Here is a 15,417-nt window from a genome sequence, read left to right on the forward strand (position 1 = left end):
AATGGGTTTAGGAGAGGTAGAGCCAGGCTCCACCCTTTCCAGCAACACAGGTGAATTGCCTTCACCTGTGCTCCCCTAGCTGACTCATTGCTCACCTCAGGTGATCAATTAGTTCCCATACAGTGGGATAAACAGAAGCCCAGCTCCTTAGAGACAGTAGGGAATCTAAAACACTACAAGAAAAGAGTAAAATACATAAGAAAAGAAAATCCGCACTTACAAAAAGAGACAAAATACCTGAGGCAGACAAGCATATGGAGTTCAAGCTGGAGTATACAAAAAGCATTACATGGAGCTGCAGGCTCAATTTGAAACATCAAAGGCCAGGATAATGCATTCAGAAAAAGATGGATTATAAACACCAGACTGCAAACCACCAAGGAATGTGTGCAGAAAGACGCACGGGGCTGTCACAGCACCTTAACTCCCACAGTCTCTAATCAGAACAAAAACATGTAGAGGAAAACAAATGGATTGTTCATACAAAAGCACCAGTTCTAGGAAAAAGTTATATTAAAATTAAAACTTAAAAGAAGTCACAGGTCTAATTAAGAGAGAAAGAGAAAAAGAGAAAGAAACAAAAGAGCAGAACAAAACTCCAAAGGAGAAAAAAAAAAAGAACAAAAGCACTAACAAAAGAATGCAAGAAAGAAAGAAAAGCAAGGGAGCTGGTTATCCTACCATTAAAGAAATAAATGGTTACCTGAGTATATAATTAACTGGCAAACATAACACTTTGTAATAAGTAATACCAAAGAAAATGAACTCATGTTAAAGAAAAAAGGAAGAAAAGAAAGACATATTTTGGACATGATCAAGAAGGATATTAAGCAGTTAAGAAGAATAATTTAAGTCTTCAAGAAAAGAAAGAAATTTAGTGGACTGAATGTAAAAGCACCCAAGTATCGCAGGTCTCATAGCTGCAGGGCAGCACTCTGCAGCTCAGAAGAGAGGCCACATAGATAGTTTGTAAACCACCAGCTGAAGTACATCACAGCATTTTCCATCAATTAAAGAATTCAGAGAAAAACTTTCAACAGCTTATCAGCAGCAATATTCATGCATATGAGTGGATTGACAGCTAGATATGTAGATTAGCATGGGGATAGGCATTCTATCTAAATGACCACTTTCATGGGCATCTTGTAGGACTTTAATTACCTCTTTCTTTACCAGATTCATTTGAGGTAGACCAAAGGTGAAAGAATATGAGGTTGAAAGGCTGGGAGGAGAATAGCTAACAGACCAAGACTATGATTGCAGAAGCTTTATTTTTAATAATACCAATATGAAAAAAATCATTAAAAAATGAAACTCTGTAAGCCATACAAGAACAGATTAACTTTTGGGGGTGCAGTTGCATGTACAGTATTGACTGTAATTACATATTTGCCTGCAAGTAAATTGCCTTAGCCCTTGCTTGGCTGTTCACGTGGAATAGTAAAATGAAGATTTTGTTCAGACAAAAAAAATTTTACTTATGTGATTTGTCATCTAGGCATTTGTAGCAAATATTTGTGCTGATAAAAAGGAGGGAGGGGAAAAGCATGGTTTTCAAAAATGACAAGAAAAATACTTTTTCTTTTAAAAGCAACAATAATTAGTCTTAAAACTGTGAAAATGCCCACTGTGTGACAACATGACCCTGAAAAAGTTCATTGCAGTCTATGTGAAATGGACACCCACAAAATATATGGAAAATTAAAATTAGAGCAGACCTTTCAATATGTTCGTTTGCTGTGAAACATAAAGTCACTATGTCATTTCCATTTGAGTCTCAAAGAAAAAGTTGAAATTGTAAATCCAGTAAACTTGAGAATTGAATCTTTTTGATTTGAGAAAGATGTATACAATATAAAGCAAAATACATTTTAGCAGAACACAGAATAAAGCAGCTATTTGCTGTGATAAAAAAGTACCCCTGAAGGTTGTAATTAAAGGCTTGTTGTCTTTGAAACCACCTTTTCTAGATTGCTACTTTGTTCTGCAAAAAACTCATTTCTATCCTTTTATAAGCTCATCTCTAGTTTGACAATCTATATTAGCAACTGCTGTGATCACATCAAAGCAACCATAACAATTGGCTCAATATCTTTCTCCTCCATTCTTTCCCAAAATGTTAAGCAGCCACACCAGCATCCTTCCTATCATGAGCCCTTTATTTGAATTATTTCTCATTAAATGTAAACAAAGAGTGTTTTCATATTAAAAACTTCAATAAAAAATACAGAGACAGCCAATGGTGAGGTGGATCAAGTCACTCTTCATATCAGGTCTAGTGACAGCACCACTGAGATAAATATTTTATATTACAAGTCAGAACAGCACAGCAAATATCTCATAATAGTTTCTGTTCTCTCCCAGTAGCTTAGCGTCTATTTGTTGACTACTCTAGGAGTGAAAAATTCAGTGACCCCAATAAGGAGTGTTGCTCAAAATCAGGTCCATGACTAAACACTGATAATATATCACTTTTACTTAACTCCATTCAGTCACAAAGGTCTGGGCACTGCAGAAAGGAGGAGGACCAGTGAGAGCAATGAAGCCAAACAAAAAATGTGACCAAGACTGCACAGAGGACCATTCAGCAGGGCTGGAACTCAAGCTCAGGCTGGCCGACTCCCAGTCCGGCAGTCTGTCTGCTTGAGTGCTCTGTAAAGCACTTCAAATATCCCCTATTCTTCTTTTAACAAAACTCAAACTTTTCTCTAATACAACCAAATGACTTTCTGAGCCAAACATGAGGCATCTACTCCCCATCCCCGTGAGTTTGAATCCTTGAAGGAAAAAAATTATTTCTTTTCATCTCTCAGTGGCGCCCACTGAATTCACTGCAGCTGGCAGGCTCAGAGGTCTTTGAAAGAAGATCCAAAGAACCAGGAATCTGGCTGCTTTGCTAGGAGATGAAAGATCTCCTGACATATCTTGAAAGAGGAGAACTTTGTCCCAGTGTCCTTCTCCAAATGTTCCTTTCTCCGCTATTATGTTGTCATCGGTTGCCCATATGGATGCTGTCTTCCCAGATCAGAGGTGCCTGTGTTTCAGTGACTGGTGACATGATTCTGCTTTCCCAGAAAGGCATAACCCTTTGGTGTAGCCATTCAGCCAGAACTACAATAGTCTGCTTTTGGCTAGGACATAGCTGGGCTGAAATTGCAGTTTTATTAACTGCAATTTTTTTTATTAAGGTTGCTACATGCACCTAAAGTAGTACGGAGAGCATAATGTATCTATAATTAGTGTCAGTAAAAAAGATATCATTCTTTATGAGTGTTATGAGGGGGTCAGCCAATTGTTCAGGGTTCATGCTCTTTAGTAAAAGGAGAGATCTGTTATGAAGTTGCAGGTTGGAGAGTTTTGCTTAACAACATTAATGGTATTAAACCCTGATCAAGCAATACGGAAAAGTAACTGGCTTCTGACAGTGAGAAGTTACTTATCTTTTTTTATGTCAAATATCTCCCGAGAACTGAAGAGGGCAATCAGCATGCTGGACTTACCTCACTAAATCCCATAAACTAAATACCTTGTGGGAAAAATACAGAGGTTGAAAATATTGTATGCAATCAGTGGCAGGCCAAGAATTAAGCAGGCCCCAGTTTCTCTCTCCAATCTCTGGCTGTGGATGCAAATATTATGAAGTACCTGTATAGCTATTATCCACCTCTTCCTTCATAACCCTGTGTTCAATGAGAGTGGGGGATCCCCGCCATCTCCATGCACACTCCATGCTCCCATGTCCTGATGCTTGCAGTGGTCACAAAGCAGCACTGTGTGTAGCAGGACCCCCACCAAATGCCAAAACGACTTACTGGGCTATGTAACAGGTCTTCTCTTTCTCATGTGTTCTAAGCAGCAAAAATCTGCATATTTGGTCAGTCTTGGACACAAATTCTCCAAGGAGCTCAGTAATTAAATTACCATGGAGGTCCCTTCAAAATGCTCTTTTCTAAGCATCTGATCTTGATCTCATCTACCTAGACTGCAGAGGGTCTGGTTTTACCCACACAAAACCATGAAAAAAAAAAAAGCTGTGAGATTTATCTTTCATCATATAAAGTCAAACTTTAAATGTCAAGTGCTTTGAGCCATTTCAATCATAATGGAATTTTTAAAAAATTACTTCCGTGGTTTCTGATTTATTTCTCTTCTGAAGGTTTATGTGTTTTTTTTCCCGTCTTTTTCTGATTCTCATCTATCCTGAGGGCTCATGCTCGTGTATATGGCAGCACAGCTTTTGTATGTGCAGCACCCACTATAATGGAAAGAGCAAGTCAAACCACAGTTCCAAATACAACATCTTTGACCTTTTGTTGGTTTTACTCCTGCAAGTCAGAATTACTGTAGTAGCAAAAACAATGCCAAAATCTGCTTTTGAACTGTGGAACTCACTGCTGTTTTAACTGTTTGTGATTTATTTAGTCTTATTCATTTGCTTTGCAGCATTAATTCAACTTAAGGTATGCTTATTGAGGTAGATGTTTAAGAACATACGTGCTTTGATAAACTAGGTTTCTTAAATCATGTTGCAGGGTCAAGCTAGAGTGTTGAGCGTTACAGATAAAATCCCAAACTGGCAACTTGTTTAACCACCTTACCCACTGAGACCACTGCATTCTGCCCCTCTGCTCATTACTGTCTGACTAGTAACTATGAACCTGAACAAATGCCACATTCCCTCATACATAAGTCATGACGGGAAGAAAAGTTACTGAAAGAAAAATCCCCCAGCAACCGAGCAACAGAACACGGGCTAAGACTTAAATGGGAAGCGTGTATCACGACATTTCCTCTCCACTTATTTGCTGTAGTCATACAGATATCTTCCCAGAGCCTGCGTTTGTGTAAGCTGTGGTGGCATTTTTATAAGATGGCAGGAACACATTGGAACATCGCTCCTCACACCACAGACCTCCTCCTCCCACTCTTAGAGGTCTCCAACTCACTGCTGCAACAATCAGCACACAGGGGAAGGGTTGATTCCTGTACTGAAATAAGCAATTTGGATATCCTTCCTATATCTTGTGCCTTCAACAGAGAGGCCTGGAGCTGAATGTCAAGGGAAAAAAGTGCGTATAGGAATCCTCAAAACAGCTTTGCCCTCAGAGACAGCTACTGAGGGTCAGGATTTTTGTACTGTATGTGGATGAATCATCCTACTGGGGGCAGCAGGATGAATAAAATGAGCAATATTTGACCCATAAAAGTCAGGTTTCGTTCTCATATTGCATTCATTGAAAGGCACTTTCCTTCTTGTTCAGAATAAAAGACATTTTTGAAGCAATCTGAGCAAGTACAGCAGAGTTTCGGTGGTATGTATTAATAGAGAAAATTTACTAACATCTCTGACTACTGACCACAAAAGAGAAATCAAACAATCTGTTATTCTTGTTCTACCCAGGGATCACTTTCTTAAATGTTGAATCAAGAGGAAAGAAAATAACTATCTTCAAGGGAAGAAACCCTTCAATTTTCATGGACACATTTGGATCTCTCTCTGAAAAAATGAGAGAAATCAGAAAGAAAAAACACTATACCACAAAGTTCTACAATTTCTTACCTGGTTCTCCCCTTGGTATTCACTCATATGGAACTCCACTTAGCAAATGCACAGGTCATTTTCATTGATCTTCCATCTCCAAGAAATACAGCCCTAATCATCTTCATCAAATCATTTCAAAACTGTCCAGCTGAGATGATGTATGAGGATTCCACTTTTAGTCATTTTGCAGTTTAGGGGTTAACAGAGTGTTTGTAATTAATTGCAGTGCTCTGCTAATGGCCAGCAGAACCTGTGGCTCTCCTTCAAGTCTTGCAGAAGCTCACTCTGGAAAGAAGCTTCTTCCCAGTAACAGAAGCAGAAAAGGTGAAACTGAAACTGCCAAGAAGGCAAGCAAATGTGGATATGAGGTTGGAAAAAGAGAGCCAAGAGAAACCACGAATCTGACCGTGTTCATGTTCTTCAAGGTTTGCAAGAAAGTTTTTAAATGGAGCAGTTCACATTAACCAACGGAGGAGCACATCCCTATCAGTTCTGTTAGGCATTGCCTCTTGCAGCTGTCAGGGAGCACCAAAGAGCCTGGGAGGGCGGGGAGAGAGGGGGAAAATCCCACACCTGGCAATATTGGGCATCTCTTAAATATACGAAGACATTAACCTTGGATGTGCATGAGGCTGCAGTGATCTCTCTTCTCACCACTTTGTCCCTGAAGTCCTTTTCAGACTCCAGGAGGAGCAGAACACAGAACTGCATTTGCAGCTTTCTGCCTTGCTGAACTGCTGGCTTAAAGATCCCTTCTCCCCACAGAAAGAACACACAACAAAAAAATTTCCCAATGAGTTTCATGATTCCATCATAAAGAGGAGGTGGTCTGGCACTGCAATTTATGAAACACATACTGCTTTGGAACAGTTGAAAAGAGATGAGGATCTATCAAGTCTCCCTGTACTGTGAAGTGTTCCCTGTATCCTAATCCCATCTCTACTGTGAATATTTAGCATTAGGGGAATAAAAAAAATACTATGTGGGATTTCTTTTTAGATGGAGCAAAAGCTGGGAAGGTTGTGGGTAGAGAACACCATTAGTGGAAAGAAACAGCAACAGAATAGATGTCTTGAGCAGTTCTACATTTTTCACAATTAAAATTTGACACGTTTTACTATCCTGCCAGTGGTTAACTTAAGCCTGCAGAATATTAAATTAAATTACCCATAAAATAATTATATCAGTATTAAAACAGAAGTAATTTTTTGCAACATAAAGATGAAAGCTCATACTGCACGCCATCTATAAAAATCAGTGGCCATACAATACTTAGCTCAGTAAGCATCAATATTTACTGAAATGTTCAAAGAAAGACATTCAGTCAATCAAATCATTTTCCAATGGAGTTTCAGTAGTTTAATTTGTTAATAACATATTTTAAGAAGCTATTAAACTGTCATGTACTTCAGACTGCTCTACAGTTGCTTTCTAATCAGTGCTGATTACTAAAATATTTGTATCTGACAAATTTGCTTTCAACTTATAATCATCCTTTCTAATTCCTCCAGTAGTTTAGCAATTTGATTTCTGCAGCAGTGATGTTATGAAAAGAACAGTGAACAGCAGAGTCCTAAACAGCTGCTCTGAAAAATATCCCTGGGGCCAGCAGAACCACTCTCTCCCTTCACTGGTGTTTCTGTTTTCAAGGATGACAATAACTTCCCTTCTTCTGTGTGGCCCATTGAGTGTGATGAATGAAAAGCACTTTAACAAAGTTAGAGTTATTATTAAAAACCCATCTTCCTGACTCTGCACAGTGTTAGTCGTAGAGAGTAACTGCAGGCAGATGCACTGATCCAAAAGTCACACTCTGGTAGAAGGAAAGGGCATAAAGAAGGTGGGAACTTGAGCCAGCTCCTTAAACCTTGGCCATCCTTCACAAGATAAAAAGGGTAGGTCTTCAACTCACACCTAAGTCCAAGCGTGGCATGAAAAAGAGTGTAAGTTTGCTTCTGGTATCATCTCAATTATGTAAAGCATTACAGGAAACCCAACCCTTTGCTTCAAACCAGGAACAAAAAAGAGAACAGTTCCTTAGAGAGGTGTCTGGGGTGTAGCATACCACAAAAGGCAGCATTTTGATTGTCTGCAACTTTTCTAGTATGAAGTATTCCGAACTGAAAGAGGATCTACACATTCCACTTGCAGTTTTGGGAGACATGGTTAAATAAATCACAGTTTTATTAACAGCAGCAGAGATGGAGTTTCTATAGGCTGATAGATAAACTAACGGTGGAATGAGTTCACAAAGCATGTTTCCAACATTCTCTGCTCAGAGCTGTAGTAGGTAGGCTTGCGTCTAAGAGGAACTTGGACTGTATTTGGTGTTACACAGGTATGAAGATAGAATGGGACATTTTAATTATCATCATTAGAGCTTTGCTCTTGCCTAGGGGCAACCAAATTCCTACTCTTACTCTGGAACCTGACTTCGCAGCTTCTAATAAAAACACTTCCCACCATGGGAAAAAAAAAAAAGCCTCTCATCTTTATAAAGACCTGTCACATACTTTTCTTATGCTTGTAGAAGTACTGAAACTCTTAAGAGCAGCAAGTCTAATTTCAAGTCATACAGTTGTAGAATTGTTTAGACATAGATTCATTTTCTGTAAAATGTTGCTTCCAGATTGAGTAAATGAAGAGTTTCACCATCATGGCACATCAGTGCACCACAGAAAAACAGAGCATGAATTAAGCTTCATCATATCCTTACCAGCTATGTGGCTATGACTTTTATTGGTTGGTTGCTGCAGCTTTGATTTGATAATTTTAATGGATTTATTGGATCATTATTTATTTTACTTACCATTCAGTGGTTTTAAAAAACCCTTGTGGGTTTTGGTTGTTTTTTTTGGGGGGGATGGGGAGGGTGGGGTAAAGCATAGCATGTATCTTTGTATATGTTCACACCATTTTAAATTCTCATGCCATACATTTAGCCATCCTTTGCAATTGATCAGTTTCAGACAAACCCAGCAGTGTGATGCTTTCAAAGTATATCTTCTTGTACAAATGCTCTGATTTGGTCCATGCAACCATAGCAATAAATCCGTTCCTGTCAGGAGATGTGGCATTGCCCACACCATGATTACAGGTGTACTGCCTGCAGTACAAGAAATCAAAAGGGGCTGATGGAGGCGAGTGACAGTTTGGCCAAGAAAGGACTTGGAACCGGTTGTCCTAATGGAAATTCAAAGTGCACAAAGTGGCCCACTCTCCTGTTTAGCAATATAACAGGAATTACTTCAGTCTCTCTCTTGCTTCAGAAAATGCAATATAAATCAGAATGCAATCACAGAACAGCATGTTCCCCCCTGCTGCAAGACATAGATGGAAGTAAAGTGCTCAGGAAAGATGCAGTGCAGACAGCAACTGAGGGAGGGAGGGAGCATTGAGGCAAGAAGACCTTTTGTAGCCTTAGCTCTCACTGACCTCTTAGACAAAGAGTGTCTTGAGTGTCTTTAAACCTCCCCTGAAACAAGGAAAGAAAGAGAAGAAGCACTGCAAGTAGGCATCAGAATAGTCAAGTACTTTAAAATGTTGGGGCCCCATGCCATGCATGAAGAAAGGAGCTGAGCTGCACTTGTGCATCAGTCTAGCTTGTTGTATATGCAAGATACACTGGCTGTGGAGTGGAGAAGAAAGCACTAAGAGCAGAGAACAGGAAATGGTGGTGCTGCCAGGGCTGAAGAAGCAGAAGAGCAGCTCAAGGCCTCACTCTGCCAGTGCAGATGTTCATGGGTCACTGTGGCATGTGCCACTCACTCCCCACGTCAGGTAGCTCTTTTTTGAGAGATAGCTGCCTCACACATCAGAGTGCACTGCTGCAACATGACCAGGGGGCTGTCCCTCCACAATTTTCCTTCTCCTTGTGCACCAGAGCCTACACAGCAAATGGAAACGTGCTGAAATACTCCATTCTCTAATGGTGTGGAGTTTTGCCACCCACCAGCAGCCAGATGCAAACTGTAGGGACTCAGTGGGGCTGCTGCAGTTTTCTTGTAGTGTTTGTACCTATATATATGTATCTCACAGTAATTTTTGTGTGTATACTCACAGCATACAAACACAGAGTCATTAAGGTTGGAAAAGACCACTAAGATCATCTAGTCCACCATCACTATGTCTGTTACCCATGTCCCACAGTGCCACATCTATGCGTGTCTTCAGAACCTCCAGATACATGCACATATTGTATTTATAGCTACTCAAATTGAAGGAAGTGATCTTCTAGTTTTACTTTAAATTCCACTATTCATCACTTAGGTAGCAGTCTTATCACCAAGATTTTCATTTAGTTTAAGCTGAAAACAAGTTCTCAGGTCATTTTTAAAAATGCAATTTGAACAAGACATGAGTAAAAGTGAGGGAAGGCCAGAAAAACATATTTTCAAAAGTTTCTGGTAATTTTGGCCACATAAATCTCTCAGTGTGCCTTTTTGCATGCTGGTCCTATGCATCCTAGGCATGTTGTGCCTGCAGATGATGAGGGCCCTTCCTGTTCTGTACCTCCTCAGGAGTGGATAGGCCCAGACAACCCTGGCTCAGACTTTCTACGCCTGCAGAAAAGGGCAACGGTGTCCTACCTCCTCCTATGGAGGTACGTGGGGATTTTTGGATCTACATAAAAGTAGATATAATGGATTCTGAAGCTTAAGCTAGTTTCATAAAGTCCCCTCTCTTTTATCTAGCATAAGCCCAACTTTTCCTTCTTTCTTCTTTGACAGGCAGGAATTTGTAACACCATGCATAGTCCTGCCAGGGAGTCTATTTACACTGGGGCCTTGCTTAATCCCTATGCAAACCACTGATCTGCAGTGACAGGTAGGTAACCTTCTTTTCCCAGACTGATACATGGGCTTGACTTGGTGTTTTCATTAGGTGCAGTCCATGCCTTGACCAAGCACAGAACTTCTCTGCAGCACAAACCTCTTTACCTCTTTGCTTTGTGCACAAACACAGCCCAGTATGAAAACAGCATAGAAAGACCTGGTGCAGCAAAAATACCTATCAAAATATTGCCCCTGTCATGTTCATAGCCATCCATTCATAATGGTACACACCTGATGTACCCTCAAACATGAGGAAAAATGTCAGAAAACTGTTTTTCCTTACCATTTCCCACATTTGCTTTCCAGTTTCTGTATTTCTTTACTTTAGAAACAGAGATTGCTTCTCCATGCCAATCCCAGGAGAGCAGAGCTAGTGCTAATGAATTAACCCCCACATTGTGATTTGCCATTGCTGGATCAATGACTCTGCACCCATGCAAAGCAAATTCATGACTCATTCCAGTACTCCTTCCAGAATATGATGAGCTCTAACTACTTTGCTTTCCTCATAGCTCTGGCAAAGAGCATATGTACATTATATCAAAGACACTTCCAAAGCCATTGATGCTTATATTATTTTCTTCAAAGGAGAGGGAAAATTAGAGGAAAACTGCCAGGAAACAGGGCTGTCAGTATTCCCCCTCTGCCTCTCCCACAGCCACCCAAGGGAGAACCCAACGTCCAAGATGAACTCGGAAAGCTGTGCCAGAAAGTACCCATCACTCACCTTCGAAATAGAAGCCTGACTGAATCTGAAGGACCCTCGGAAGGGCTCTGGGGTCCAGAGAATGAATGAATTTCTCCAGGGTAGATACCATGGCTAGCCACAAGGCAGCATGTAATTTTGGTGCTTGAAGGCCAGCGAGGCTTTAGAAACTGCAAGGCTTACAGCCTGGTGCATGTTGTGCCTGGTGAGTGTTGGGGGTGTGGGGATGGGGAGGAGTGGTGCAGGGAGGTACTTCTACTTCTTTGACCTGCAGGCTGCTTCCTCCCACAGCTGCAGGTGGAGTGCTGTGATGTGGGGATGCCAAGCTGGGCTACCTGGCTCCACCAAGTGGTGTGGGCATCAGTGTGGGTACTGGACTTGGGAGCAGACAGGGGCATCCACCATGAAGCTCCATCTCACTGATTGTGGCTACTGGTTTGATGCTTGGAAATATCAATTCTGTGAAGAAAAGAGAGAGAGAAAAAAAAAGGCATTTAACACCTGCCCTATCTAAAATGGGAAAAAGGTATCACATTGAGTGGGTTGAAGTTGATTTTTTTTCCCCCTATAAGCGTGGCAAAATAACTCAGTGTTTGGTATCTTCAAAACCACAAAGACCTTTTGAAGAGAAAAAACGAAACCATTTTGTTCTGATACTTTTTCTTCCTTAAGCACTGTAGCTGGATTTGAGTTATAAAAATGGAGTACCTGAGTTTGCCATGTAAATGGACATTAAAACACAATGTTGCTATGCAAAATGACCAGGATATTTATGTTTTTTGTCACCAGTGAGTCATGGGGATTCCAATTTGAGATACTGAAAACAGGAATGGATTTTAAGAGGCTACTTTCCAATACAGTGTGAAAATCTGACTGTATTAAAGGAAAAATCCTAGCACTTGTTCTGATGCTGCTGTTCAGAACTTTAATGAGTGCTGCTATTGAAGCAACGTTCCTTGGAAGAGTGAGACATGCAGCGAACAAGTGGTAGAATCAGATCACCAGGAAAGCTGAAGCGTGTGCTCTCATGTTCCCCTTGCACCATTCTCATGCTGCCCTGAGGTGTCAGAAAGCAGGAAGGATGTTAGACAAACTGGTAAGCGTGACAATAACCAACTGTTTATTTTCACTAACCTCTGAGACTGTATTTCATGTTAAAATTCAGAGGAAACAATATAAGCTTTATGTTGTGGTTTAGCTTGGCAAGCAGCAGCACACGGCCTTTCGCTTACTCCCAGCCCTCCCAGTAGGATAGGGGAAAAGAATCAGAACAAAAAGGTGGAACTCATAGGTTGAGATAAAAACTATTTACCAAAACAGAAAATGGATAGATAAAAAACAGTAATAATCATTATACACACACACACCTATATATTTAAAAAACAAGTAATGCGCAACAAAACTGCTTACCATTTGCTTACCAGTGCCCAGACATTCCTAAGCAGTGGCTGCACCCTCCTAGCTAATTCCCCTTAGTTTACAGTTTTTTTCACATGATGTCATACAGCATGGAATGACCCCTTGGCCTCTCTGGGTCAGCTGTCCTAGTTCTGCCCCTACTCAGCTCCTTCTGCCCACAACCCCCTAGCTGGCAGGGAAGCACAAGAAACTGGAAAACTGGAACATCTTTGGCTTTGTACAGCACTGCTCAGCAAAAACTGAAACACCTGAGTGTTATCAACATTGTTTTTCACCAAAAGCCAAAACACATACTAGATATTATGAAGAAAATCGACTCCGCCCTACCTGAAACCAGAACAGCTTCTGCGTATGTTTAAAACCCAAATGCTAAAAGAGGATGCTTTTGAGGTGCCATTTTAACTGTGGTACTTGGAGAATTCACTTAATCTTAACAAATGTTGCTGCAGAACATGTGAAAGAAGGTTTATAAACAGAGAGACTGCAGGTGCAGAGCTTGCTATCGTCAGTTGTTAGTGCTGCAGGTGCTGCAGGCAAAACAAATAACAGGACTTTAGGTTTAATAGTAAAAGGCAAGGTAGACAATATGCAGATCTAATGACTCATGCACTATTGTAACACCCAGAACTCCTCCCCTCTTTCCTCCCAGCAGCCGTGTCAAATTAAGCAAATAGCTCTGATCTGGGAGAGAGTTGGGGAAATCATACAGGTTCAGTGGTAATCAAAAGATCAACTGTAAAAAGCTGACAGTCCCAGGGTCCAACTAGGATTGCATGCATAATTTTTAAGCACGTAAAGATGTCTACTGAAATAGCTGAAACTACACATGTTTCAATGCAACATTTTCATATGTTGAAAAAATATGTGCATAACTCTAGTGAATCAAAGCCAATTTTCTGCATATACATGCTCCTGAGGTTGTCAGGGAGTGTGTCAGTGCCAAGAACTTGGCTTTACCTCTTCACATTTTTTTGGTTTATGGATAAAGAGCCCTTGGAGCCATTTTTACTGTTTCTGAATTCATTTGTATTTGGCTTTTCAGTTTGTTAAGACTGCCAGAAACACAAAAGCCATTTAACATGGGCTGCAAAGGCACGTACAAATTAATAACTGTTATTGAAATCATTTAAAACCAACAAAGCAAGAATACTAACATGTATGGGTTTTGTGTAAGACAAGCACAAAACCTGCTGTTAGGCTGATGAATCCAGCAGCACAACAGCAGTGAGGCTGTCACAGATCCATGTCCCCAGTACAGCAGCTTGTGTCCCCAGCAGACACAGAGATCTAAACACAAATACACTGTTGGCCACAGAGCTCAATTCAGAAACACAATCACATGAGCACCAACTGCCTCACTCTAATCTCCTATAGTGGGATCACCCCAACACTCCCTATGATGCTCTAGTGTGCTTTGTGCAGGATCTCTTTTCTCTGAGATGTCGTTTGAGTTCTTAGCTGTTTTTGTGCCTCTCTGCTTCCTCCTGTGGGCAGATTAGCCCTCAATGGGCTGATGGCCCTGCTGTAGCACACCTGGGAATACCCAGCTATGGTACCTTATGCTTCTCTGTGTGTGTGGAGAGCAGCTCTTTCTCACACAACCTAACAAAATTCAGGAATACTACCCATTGCTCATGTGTTACCTGAGGAATCTTAACATCTGTTAGCACCAAGAGCAGTTTGCCCAAATACTTTGCAGGAGCTTTTTCCAGATTGATGGGTGACGGAAAGTGCTGAGAAAAACCATTCACCACCTCCATTATGTTCTTCATCCCAGAAAGGAAGACTGCCACATCATCATCATGGACTGCTGGTAAAAATGAGGGAGGTGAGCTATTGAAGATTAAATCCTCAGGAGGATCTGGAATTGGAAGATTTTATTCTGCTTCAATACTGAAGATAAAGACAAGCTGGATAAAAATACGTATAGCCTGTATTGAAAAGAGCCAAAATATGAGACCAATCTTCTCATACCAAAAGAACCAATAGGTCCCAAACCTATCCTTACCACAACTATTTCTCTGAGCTATTGTTTTCTGCATTAAGAACTCCATGTTGCCCGTGTACTCCAGCAGTCTATAGGCAGCATTTCGTTTGGCCACTCCATCCCCATAGTTCTCCATATTTTCCAGCATTTCGTTTGGCCACTCCATATCCCCCATAGGGATATTTTTTACTGGTAAATATATATGTGTTTTACTTCCTGATTTCCAGGAAGCCAATGCAATGTTTGAGGTTTGCAAATAAAATCAGTTCCAAATCTGTAAAAGTTTGTGGTTGTTTTCCAAGCTCAGACCTATCTCCTGATAAATGCAGCCATTAGTTGAGCTGCTTGAAGAGAATCTTTGAAATGGTTCAGTAAATATGAAACCAGGCATTATGTCTGCAGGAAGATACGCCCCACTTACAGAGCTTATAAATACAAGGGAAATGTATTTGATATTTGAGCTGGCAGAACTATAATTCCAAAGGGGAGGATGCTCTAGGGAAACTGGGAACAGCCAAGACTTGGAAGGCAGCTGTGAATAAGATTTGTATTGAATGGTTTTGCTGCCTTTTGAATCAAACTGTAGGTATGGCAGCAGTTTAGCATGCTTATGTGTTTATTCCAGTGCAAGGTAGAAATTCCACCTGTCATTAATAATAAAGTCAGACTAAACTGTAGGGAATTCTTCCTGACACAAGCACACATTGAGCTGTGAAATAATCTCCCAAGGGAACAAATGGACACTTGGATGTCTAGGCCTCAACTAAATACAGGACTACACAAAGGTTAAGAACAGTGTTCTGATAAATAAGTCATCTGTTACTATAGGTAACATAGCAGCTGCATAATCATGCTTTGTTTATAAGAGTCTACTGGCTCTACAGCTAAGTGGACTGAACAGCATTATACTAAAATTCATCCACAGGCC

The 15,417-nt window shown here is 40.6% G+C and overlaps 1 protein-coding gene across 2 annotated transcripts in view; it reads right to left on the reverse strand.

Moving 5' to 3' along the window:
- The window catches only part of THEMIS (thymocyte selection associated), a 75,486-nt gene extending 64,159 nt beyond the window's left edge, over window positions 1-11,327 (reverse strand). For both annotated transcript variants that reach the window (XM_052681304.1, XM_052681294.1), the window contains exon 1: window positions 11,105-11,327. In XM_052681304.1, coding sequence (XP_052537264.1) covers window positions 11,105-11,195 — 91 coding nt within the window. In that variant the 5' untranslated portion in view covers window positions 11,196-11,327. The remainder of the gene's footprint in view (window positions 1-11,104) is intronic.
- Between the last annotated feature and the right edge of the window lie 4,090 nt (window positions 11,328-15,417).

The sequence above is a fragment of the Tympanuchus pallidicinctus genome, unplaced genomic scaffold (genome assembly GCF_026119805.1).
Source record: "Tympanuchus pallidicinctus isolate F22 unplaced genomic scaffold, pur_lepc_1.0 scaffold1, whole genome shotgun sequence".
NCBI lineage: Eukaryota > Metazoa > Chordata > Aves > Galliformes > Phasianidae > Tympanuchus > Tympanuchus pallidicinctus.